The 10,610-nt window shown below is 42.6% G+C and overlaps 1 protein-coding gene across 1 annotated transcript; it reads left to right on the forward strand.

The window, feature by feature from the left end:
* The first annotated feature begins 8,242 nt into the window (after positions 1-8,242).
* Positions 8,243-9,818, forward strand: b3galt2 (UDP-Gal:betaGlcNAc beta 1,3-galactosyltransferase, polypeptide 2). Its single transcript, XM_015971143.3, has one exon. It carries the CDS (start codon positions 8,432-8,434, stop codon positions 9,761-9,763), a length of 1,332 nt encoding a protein of 443 aa, XP_015826629.3. The 5' UTR covers positions 8,243-8,431; the 3' UTR covers positions 9,764-9,818.
* The last annotated feature ends 792 nt before the right edge of the window (positions 9,819-10,610 follow it).

Consider the following 10,610-nt stretch of genomic DNA (forward strand, 5'->3'; position numbering starts at 1 on the left):
GAATGGATGGTTTTGCTGGGATGACAAGTAGTTCAGTTTTAGAGAGGTTGAGTTGTAGACGGTGGGATTTCATCCATTTTGATATGTCAGAGAGACAGTTTGATATTCGTGCAGAGACAGTGTGGTCGTCCGGTGGAAATGACAGAGCTGGGTGTCGTCTGCATAGCAGTGGTAGGAGTTGTAGGAGTTTCATTGGGATTATTATTATTATTATTATTATTATTATTATTATTATTATTTATTCTTCATTTAGCTGATTTTTGTAGTGAACTTTGTATGGAATGACTCTTTGGACGAGTTAACAGGATTTGGATTACGATCCGCATTAGACAAATGATTGCAGCATCTCATGCTGTGTTCCTACCTCGTCGTGTTTATTCTGAGCCTTTCATATCTGACCGTAGTGTTTATTTCTTGTTATTTCTCTTGTTTTGATGCTTATCAATTTGTTTTGTTTTTGTTTGAGTTAATGGATTTGTAACCTGTTGGCCCTTATGACCACTGAGATGATCACCTTTCCTGGTTTACCCTTTTCTGTTATTTGATTTTTGTTACTGGTGTAGCTTTCATAGTTAGTGGTGGCAAGTTATGGAAGTGGATGTAATTCCTTATTATTTTATTCATTTTTATTTTTCCTTATTTGGTTTTGTTTGGTTATCCTATTTGGATAAACAGGAGGGTATGTTATGGAAAAATCTATGTTTATTACTTCCTGATCATGGACTCAAACCGTTGACTGTAAATGTATTGCTCTATGCCTCTCAGCACACACACACACGTGCACTGTTCATACACACACCAGCACACATTCTTGTATTCATACACACACGGACTCCCTCTCTCTCACTCAATGACCTTACTCTCTTTCTTATCTTTGTCTATAAATAAAGCTTGTGAGCAGATGCATTTTGCCACAGTTATAACTGACTTGTCTGCTCATTGTCTCCTTCTCTCTTCACTATAGGAAATGGGTTATTGATGAACATATTGATAACATCCATGACAGTAACAGAATCTATTTTCATTTTCAGATAAATGCATTCACATGTTTTTATCCATCTGGCATTTGGCAAAACGATCACAAACAAGTTTGATCTTGTAACTGGGGGGGGTCTAAGCTGGCTGTCATGGTGGCACTGGCCCACTCTGGACACCCTCACCCACCCAGGACTGCCCCTTGTCCTTAGTTCAATTCAATTCAAGTTTATTTATAAAGCGCCAAATCACACACACACACACACACACACACACACACACACACACACACACACACACACACACACACACACACACACACACACACAAGTAATGTGTCTACAGTTATGATGTCTTAGTAAATATTCTATTTGGTGAAAGATAAACTTTATTGTATTTATTCTAGTGGATCTATAATTAAACGGGTAAACTAGTAGTAGCACATCCAACGTCAAGGAAAGCAAAAAGTTGTTATCAGGAGAGAGAGAATGTTTAAGTGGTTAGCAGCAGTGTGCTAGTCGATGGCCCCCTCCATGAGGCCACCACAGCTCAGCAGAACGTCATTGTCGCTTCTTCTGGGGAGAAAAACACTTAGAGAGAAAATAAAGTTAACAGCTGAAATAGCACAAAATAGTACAGTTAAAGAGCAGATTGTAGAAGAAAGCATTAGAGTGTGGAAAGTGGTCAGTGTATCCTCCAGCAGTCTAAGCCTATAGTGATGGGGATAACTTACTGCTAGGCAGTGGTGTGTTCACTGACCACAACAAAAAAACTATTTTTGTGTTTCAGACCAGAATAACTGACTATATATATTGCATGATTCTGATCAATACTCCATTTTTTTAGTGCATCTTTAGAGTTGTTTGTGTTTTTAAGTCTCTGCCCCACTTTGTTGTTTTTTTTTTCCCACTTAGTAAGTATACCCAACGTCATCCACATCTCAACTTAGTTTCACTGCAGTTATTGTCAGCTTTTTGCAATAAGCAGACGTTAAACAGCAGTAGCGTAAAAAGGCATGTTGTTTAGGAGGAGCAGTGCGACTCAGCAGAGCAAGAAATGTGATAAAGATGAGAACTAAGCAGGGTGCGATAAGGACCCACCGATAGCGTCCTTCGTTTCAGTTCTTTAAAGGAAAAAAAAGTCTTTTTGCCTCAGAATACCGCAAGTTATGTGGGATTGTCTTTGAATGTGTAGATTTTTTCAGACTTTGGTACAAAAAGAAACTAAAATCCAATTTAATCTGAATTGTGAAAAAAGTACCTTTAGTTTGACGTAGTTTACTGTAACTCCGCATTCTATGGAAGAGTTGATCTCCATTCGAATGCTCACACTGAAACGACTTCCCTGAAGCAAAATAAAAAAATGCCTCTTGATGAAGTAAAATCTGTAAAATTATCTTAACTGTTATTCCTTCAGTTTCTGAGTCAGATTGTATGACTGTCACTGTATCCTGATAAGAACGGGAACGGAATGTGCCTGGAACCATTTGAAATTATATTTACTATGGGAGAAGTGTGTACTTTGCTATAAAACCACTGGTCCTGCCTGACATTTAGTGGATTAAATCAGGAGGCAGCATAAAGTACACCAGCATCATCCTTCATCTTATTTTTTAATGCCTTTTACGTTTGGCGTAAGCCTCACTGGGCCGCAACACTTGGCAACCCGTTGGAAAACCTTATATGGCAAACAAATGTGCGTAATTTATGTTGGGATCACTCAGATCTTACGGTGTTTTAATGCCAAAACTTCAAATCAACTAAATGTCGCGATATGCAGGCTATTTTGTTAGCTATCGTGTCACAATTTAGCCAGAAAGTGTCTAAATTGTGCCGTGGCTTGTTTGCATAACATCAGAATTATACACTATTTCACTGAGCTCCCAGGAATTCCCCTGGCAGTGTGGTCCTGGTATCCCAGATTCTCTTTTGTCTCCATCTCCACTCCCTCCCCAAGCTGCCTCACATTTCCTACATTATCTGGCCAACAGAATCTAAACTGAGACAGGTTTCAGGCTCCAGAAACTCCTTTAGGACAAATATTTTCAACATAGTTCCAGCAACATGAGCGTAGGATCAAACTGAAATTGAGAACCCCAAGGAATGCTGTTTGCAGCTTGCCACAAGTAGTCACAGCCCACCGGGATACCCGGCCTCTTCACTAGAACCAGTATACACACTGGCTCTGATGAAGAGGTAAACTAGCCTAGTGAACTAGACCAAATTCTTGCTTTGCAAAGTTTGGTCTAGGCATGCTCCATTGGAACCTCAGCAGCTCCTACCAGGACTCTGGCTAGCCAATCACAGCTCTCTAGAGGGGTTTCAAACACATAAAGAGCTGTGATTGGTCCATAATGGTGGGCCAATCATAGTGCTCTATCTGCTTAGTGAACAAATCACAGAGCTTTATCCACTTTGTGGGCCAATCAGGGCACTCTATATGCCTGGTGGGTGGGATGATGCAACAGCGTGAAACAAGAGTATGTCACATTCATTGTCCAGTGGAATGTGGAGATCATTTGAAAGACAACGGTAGAACCCGCCCCACAACCGAGAGCCGTCAATGGAGCGTGGCCAGACTAAATAATACATTTATTTAGTCTGGCTTGCCAGGCTAGAGGTAAACAGCTATAGTGAGGTAAAATTTCAGTACAACCTAAAAGCTTAATGTAGATAGTTAGTCCACACATTGCTCACATTAAAGTGAATGAGTTACACATTATGCAAAAGTCATCTTTTGCATCGATTTTCATTTTCTTTCCATTTGCTGTTAGTGTTTAGTTTCAGGGATTAATTCATGTAAATTAATTTAAAATGTTTTTAAACGCCTGAAATAAGCTGTTTCACAATGGGGGTTGTGTGTGGTGGCATCAGCTGGCATAGGCCAGACGATGCCTGCTCTGCCTGCTCACCACAGCCATGGAATACACCTCATCAACACGCACTAACACTGTACTGGAGCAGGCGGAGGGAGACTAGGGGTCTTAGCACACCTCTGTTGTTGCTTGGCTTCCTGGGGCTGGAGGCTAGGAGGGGGAGCTGGCCGTCTTGTTGGGTTCTGGGATGGTGGGATGCTTTGCTCAGCGTTGAGCGGGGGAGCCTGCTCATCAGCATCCCAGCAGAAAGGGGCAAACCGGTGATGGTTGTACCCCTTATGCAGCAGTACTGGGACCAGATGGAAAAGACATGACACATTACTTTCACTGATCCAATCAGAATCTGACAGATCTGACGAAGGCGTGGTTTTGGATCAGTGAAAGTAATGTGTCATGTCTTTTAACGCTACATGAAATGAGTCATGTTGGAATATTTAAAGTCATAGTACCTTTATATTCTATAGGATTATAATAAAGTACTTAATATTTTGATTTCACAGATCGGTCACATCTTATTTGTTGACTAACACTTGGTTGGATTAGTTTTATTAAAATAGAGTTCTTTGATTAATTAAAAGAAAAGAGTTCATTGTTCTGTTGAGCTGAAAAGAAGCAGTTTAGAAGCAAATGCATGAGACCTTGAGACCATATCTCATGCAGACTAGTCCTGTGCAGAGGAGGAAAAAACAGTCATTTCATTCCATTACATTAATGTACTTCCTAAACAAGTAAGGTTTTTTGGCAGCTACGCTAAGAAAAAGACACAAAAACAGAAGGTAAGAATTACCTAAATACTAATAAAAAAAATTAAAAGAAATCCTTTGCTTTGCTGAAGTATCATATCAGGACTCGGTGTCAACAGATACTCAAAATCAAATGACTTGGATCAGGAGCAAAAGGCATGATCGAAAAATCCCTTTTCCGTAATCCGAGTACATCGGTTTCAGTCACCACAGCTTTAGTATGTGTGAGGCGGAGTGATGTCTTTATATATCCTGCTCTCTTGTTACTCTGATGAGGCCCAGGTGCTACCTCAGCATTAAAATAAATCATACATGCTGTGGTTCAATGAGGGCTGTTGCTTCTGTGCAACGCGATTAGACTAAACGGGAGCCTCCGCCAGCCATATAATCAGTCAGGCCTGTTTCAATAAAGTCGAATTTAACCTCTATCTTCAGCAAACAGCTACTCTAAAAGCCTCACAAACGAGAGCTTTATTTTCCCCAGGAAAACGTGTCAGCGTTCCAAAACGCAATGTTTTCCCGAACAGTGGTCACATCCTCATCAGCTTTGCCAGAGAATGCATCAAAACAATTGCTCCTACTTTGTATGTCGGCATGGGAACAAGGCAAGAAAACTCCCATCGTTTCTAGTTTTTCCTGCAGGTTTGAAGTTGATGTAGCGATAGAGTCGGTACCGATATGTGCCTAATATGTCACGGCCGTGCCACTCCCCCAGTCTGCGTTCTGATTATTGACCTCCGCTGAATCGCTGGGGCTTTAATTAGTGCTGGTGTAACTAATTGGCTTGCATAGAAGTGACATTGATGGGAGGCAAAAACTCAATTAGTGAGGAGAGGCACTGGCACAACAAATTTTATTGCTAAAAGTAAAAATGAATGTCTGATGTTCCGATGAAATTGGCATTTATACAGAGAGCAGCAAAACAATGCCATTCATGGCTGCCTGCGTGTGTGTGTGTGTGTGTGTGTGTGTGTGTGTGTGTGTGTGTGTGTGTGTGTGTGTGTGTGTGTGTGTGGGTGGGTGGGTGGATTTGACTTTCTCCTCTTCTTTTTGCACACGTTGGGCTTTGTGTGTGTGTGTGTGTGTGTGTAGCTCTGTGTGTGCACTCTTCATCAGCGCTTGTGTAACTAGATGTTCATTTAGTTGACAGCAGAAATCTCTCAAGCGCTCGATGTGCTACGATGTAAAGTATGCTAACCTTTAAAACAAAGCTTGCCCTGGCCCCGCTCATTCTGCTGTAATTGCTTGCACCGGGTAAGCACACTCGCCTGAAAAGGTTATCGCATTCCTTGTCAGATGTCACGATGAATGAGCAAACGTAACAGAAATTAAAAATCTGAAATTTGGGATATCTTCCTCGTACTTACCCGATGCAGAGCATTTGCACAAACCCGCGCTCTGTTGTTGAAGCTCTGCACATTATTAAAAATAAAACGGGCCAACAGCGGAGGCAGTCACCGGTTTAACACACTTTAGGAGGGAGAGATGGATTAGACTGCTACATTAGTATTCACTAGAGTCTAGTTTCTGTTGCCATATCCCATTTTCTCTCCTTGTGTGTCTGTGTTTATGTTAACATACACAGCCGTGATGATGCATGAGTCTGGTCCAGAAATAATTATGTGTTATGTGCGCACGCATCCTTTGTGTGAGTCACACACAAGTGATGATGTGAAGAAAGACTGATGTGCTTTAAACGTGTGTGTGTGTGTGTGAGTGTGTGTGCTTGCAAAAGCTGATTATGTGCAAATATAATTACATGCAAAGCACAGTAAGTGTTGTGCTTGTCCAAACTGATTGTTTGGTTTAATTGTGAACCAGTGTCGAATGAACGTGACTTGTGGACAACTTACTGGTGGACGCCATACATGATCATTTATGTCTCACCCACATTATCATGCTTGTGTGTGTACATGCTTCTGTATTCAAGCGTGTTTGTGTTAGATGATTGAGCAGCCTGGGGTGATGCCACCAAGACGTTATGCAGCGCTGAAAGACTGAAGGTGAATGACGAGCAATGGCTGTCACTGCCAGAAGCTGGCTCGGGGTTCAGCACCACTGCCTGCTGGACCCTGAAAACTCATTTTGACAGATGCATTTCCTCCCTTGCTGTTGATGTGCAGTAGGGGGTTGATGATGACACTCGCAGGCCCATGTGGTTCCGAGCGGCCTTAGCTAGCACCACGTTGAGAAAACCAGCAACTTATATTTCAGCTTCAGGCATTTAGCAGGTGTAACCACGTGCGAAAAGCTGCCATTTTACCAAACCCAGCGCCAGCTCCACAGTTCATAGTTTTCATCAAGTCTTTTTGTAGAGTAGTTCCCATTTTGACTGTATTTTATTTTGTGTCAAAATACCAAATCACAGTTGTTTCCCGTCAGACATCAGTCATTAAGAAAAAAGACCCAATTTGTTTTTCCAAAGTTCAAATTTGAACTTTTGAATCTGAACAGAATTAAAGGTGCAAATTTTACAATGAAATAATCACAAAACTAATGTCTCAATCATGTTGGAACAAAACAGGTTTGATTCTCGGCCGACTGTTTTTTAAATAGAAAAAAAATAAAATTTGGGACGTAGTTATTGTTTACACTCTGAGTTTGTGAGGTTGCCGAATTTGCAGCGAGCTAACGTAGAAGCGCCAACATTTGTAATTCAACACCAGCAGGCAAAAAGCTCCAGAGTTGTTTAAATAACCAAATCCAGTGAACAGGAGCGACCTGGAAGTTATGTCTTGTACCCCTAAGAAGTCACGGCGTCTTTTTGTTTTACTCTAACATTGGTTGAAGCAGGCTAGAAGCTAACGATGAGCTAACAGTGCTCACAGTGAATTAGAAGCAATTAGTTAGCGATAAAAATATCTCTAGCTACTTTTTCAAATACCAACAACAGTGAAATGTGTGTGTGAAGTGAATAAGTCAATCAAAGTGTTTTACTACCTTTAATTAGGTGTTCAGAACTATATCAGCAAGCTAACAGCAGGACGGCAAACAACCACACTTCCTGTAATCCCAGGGACAAGCTACCGTGATAAGTGTAGTACATGCTCCCTACCATAAAGAGTGCTTACAGCAGATATGACTATGAATTTATCTACTTATCAACTTACTGATTATGAATCATCTTTGCTTGTCATCTAGAATCTTCTGGCATCATTCGAACTGACAACAGCCGTGAAACTCAGGGAACGGGATTTAGAGTAATAGTTTTGTTCAAAAAATGGACTTCAGTTACTACATTTGACCACAGGATGTCATTATTACAAATTGCACCTTTAATTCAGAATTATTGTGTGTTTCAAAACAAACTGCACATATACATGTATCAGGAGGTAAGCTTGATGTTTTTCAAAAATAAAATAAAAACACATCTGCTGCTCAAATAATTGACATGTGGCTCAGTGCCACAGGATAAGAGGAGCCTTTTGAAGCATTTCCCAGAATGTTTTCTCAGTGCCTTTTTTTTCTCTTCTTTTTTCAAATTACAGGGAGCAGACACAGAGGATGTGACCCTTATTCTAACCTGAAGAAGACGACACAGAGCATGACCTTTCGGTTGTCTGCTGAGCCAAAGAACAGCCAGGGAGAAGCCTCCCTGGCTACAGAATAGCTACTTCCCTTTTTTCTACCCAAAAGCCCTTTTCAACCCTGCTTCAAGCTACGCTTTGGGGCTCAACTGCTCCCTGGACTCCACCAGGAGGCTTACTACACCCCGTCTGCCAGCTCAGATAACTCTCTGATTTGTTGGCCACCACATGTTTGGGGTGACTGTGTGTGACTGCCGCCGCCGCCCAATCTCGTGCAGCAGCAGCAGCCTCCTGCAACCCCGATCTGCACCATGCAGTGGAGACGGCGACACTGCTGTCCCATCAAGATGACCTGGACCATCAAGCGTTCACTCTTCCGGACCCATGTGGCTGGCCTACTCTCTTTGGCTCTGCTCTTTACCTTTTTCTTATTTTTCAGCCACCAGGACTGGCTGTCAGGGCGCAGTGGGCCTCGTGATAACCCACTAGCATACACCATCAGGGGTTTCCGTAGTCCCAAAGGAGAGGCCAACCAGAGCAGCTCCCTGAGGAGCCTTTGGAGGGAGACAGGGTATGTAGCTCCAAAGCCACTGCTCAACCTTAGCGCTCAGCAAGCGGAGGGGGCATTAGGAGAGTCAGGAGGAGTGGGACGCGAAGCTGCAGCAGGGGCCAGGATGGGGGTGATGGGGCTTGGGGATTCCATGATCACAAACAACAGTTTACAGAAAGAGATGGATGTAGGGGGGAAGCTTAATGCTCAACCGTACCGCTTCATCCTTAACGAGCCTTTTAAATGCAGGGACTCCACACCCTTCCTTATCCTCCTCATCGCTGTTGAACCTGGACAGGCTGACGCACGGAACGCCATCCGTCACACATGGGGAAATGAGAGCGTAGCGTCGGGCTTGGGCTTTGTCCGACTTTTCCTTCTTGGCACACCCAAGAACTCTGAAAACTTCCTTCAAAATAGCATCGAAGAAGAGAGCCGCGTTTACCATGACATCATCCAGCAGGACTACCAGGACACGTACTACAACTTAACTATCAAAACTCTGATGGGCATGAACTGGGTGGCCACCCACTGCCCACACGTTTCCTACGTGATGAAGACAGACAGCGACATGTTTGTCAACACAGAGTATCTCATCCAGAAGCTGCTAAAACCCGACATGCCACCCAAACAGAGGTACTTCACCGGCTACCTGATGAGGGGCTATGCACCAAATCGAAACAAGGACAGCAAGTGGTACATGCCACCAGAGCTTTATCCAAGCGAGCGCTACCCGATATTCTGCTCAGGCACAGGGTACGTGTTCTCAGGGGACATGGCAGAATTGATCTATCAGGCATCGCTCAGCATACGCAGGCTCCACCTGGAGGATGTTTACGTGGGGATCTGCCTGGCAAAGCTGCGTATTGACCCGGCACCCCCACCCAACGAGTTCCTCTTCAACCATTGGCGCGTCTCTTACTCCAGTTGTAAGTACAGCCACCTGATCACATCCCATCAGTTCCAACCCAGTGAACTCATCAAATACTGGAACCACTTGCAGAGCAACAAGCACAACGCCTGCATCAACATGGCCAAGGAAAAGAACGGCAGGTACAGACACAGAAAGTTCCACGGAGAGAGGCCTCCGTGATCCTTCCTTTGACTTACCACTTGCCTCAAAAAATAAAGAAATAATAAAAAAAAAAGGATGTGTGCACTGGAGATGGAATACTGGATTCAGCACTAAACACTGTATAAGGAAAAGCACATTGTTTTTGGTACTGTGTACAGTTGATGATTCAAACTATTTTTTTATTTCATAAAACTGTATTGTCAACCTACGGAGCTATTTCTAAAAGGGAGAATGGGAATGTGATGTCGTTGTGTGAAGCATGCAGAAACGGAGCTGCAGCTCAAGAGAGGAGTTTGTGAAAATTCAGGTGCCAAGCGACAGGTATGGAAATCCATGTTCTCGCAACGGTAGACGAGTAAGCTACGCTCCACAGATGGTAAAAAAAAAATGGCAGTTGTGTTTACACGGACAAAGGGAAATGTACATGTATGATGTTGGGAGGTTACACTACCTACTTATGAATGACACATATTTAACGTTGACCAATTATGCTGCCCCGTGTCTGAGTGTTTGCTTTACTGATCCATCAGACGAGAAGTTTGTCACGTGTTTTATTTTTAAAAACCTTCACCACATCCACAGTCACATCAGAAATGACTGAGATTGTATTTTATAAAGCTTTACATTAAGTATGACTCAGCACTTGAGTACTTGTGCAATGAATCAAAATTAAATGTAATGAATTCAACTTGTTTTGGGCTCTGTGTGTTTTGAATGGGATGCTGTTTCAAGAAACTGACAAATCGAAGACCAGAGCGTATCTCAGGCAGGTCCAGTCACTAATGTGTAGCACTTTATAGATGTCATTGCTAATTTTCATCCTGATTAAACCAATTTAAATAATCCAGTCAACATTATTTCCCCT

Source organism: Nothobranchius furzeri, chromosome 8 (genome assembly GCF_043380555.1).
Source record: "Nothobranchius furzeri strain GRZ-AD chromosome 8, NfurGRZ-RIMD1, whole genome shotgun sequence".
NCBI lineage: Eukaryota > Metazoa > Chordata > Actinopteri > Cyprinodontiformes > Nothobranchiidae > Nothobranchius > Nothobranchius furzeri.

What these genes read in the sequence shown, in the direction of transcription:
- b3galt2 (XM_015971143.3), top strand. Translation starts at nt 8,432, where the DNA reads ATGCAGTGGAGACGGCGACACTGCTGTCCCATCAAGATGACCTGGACC.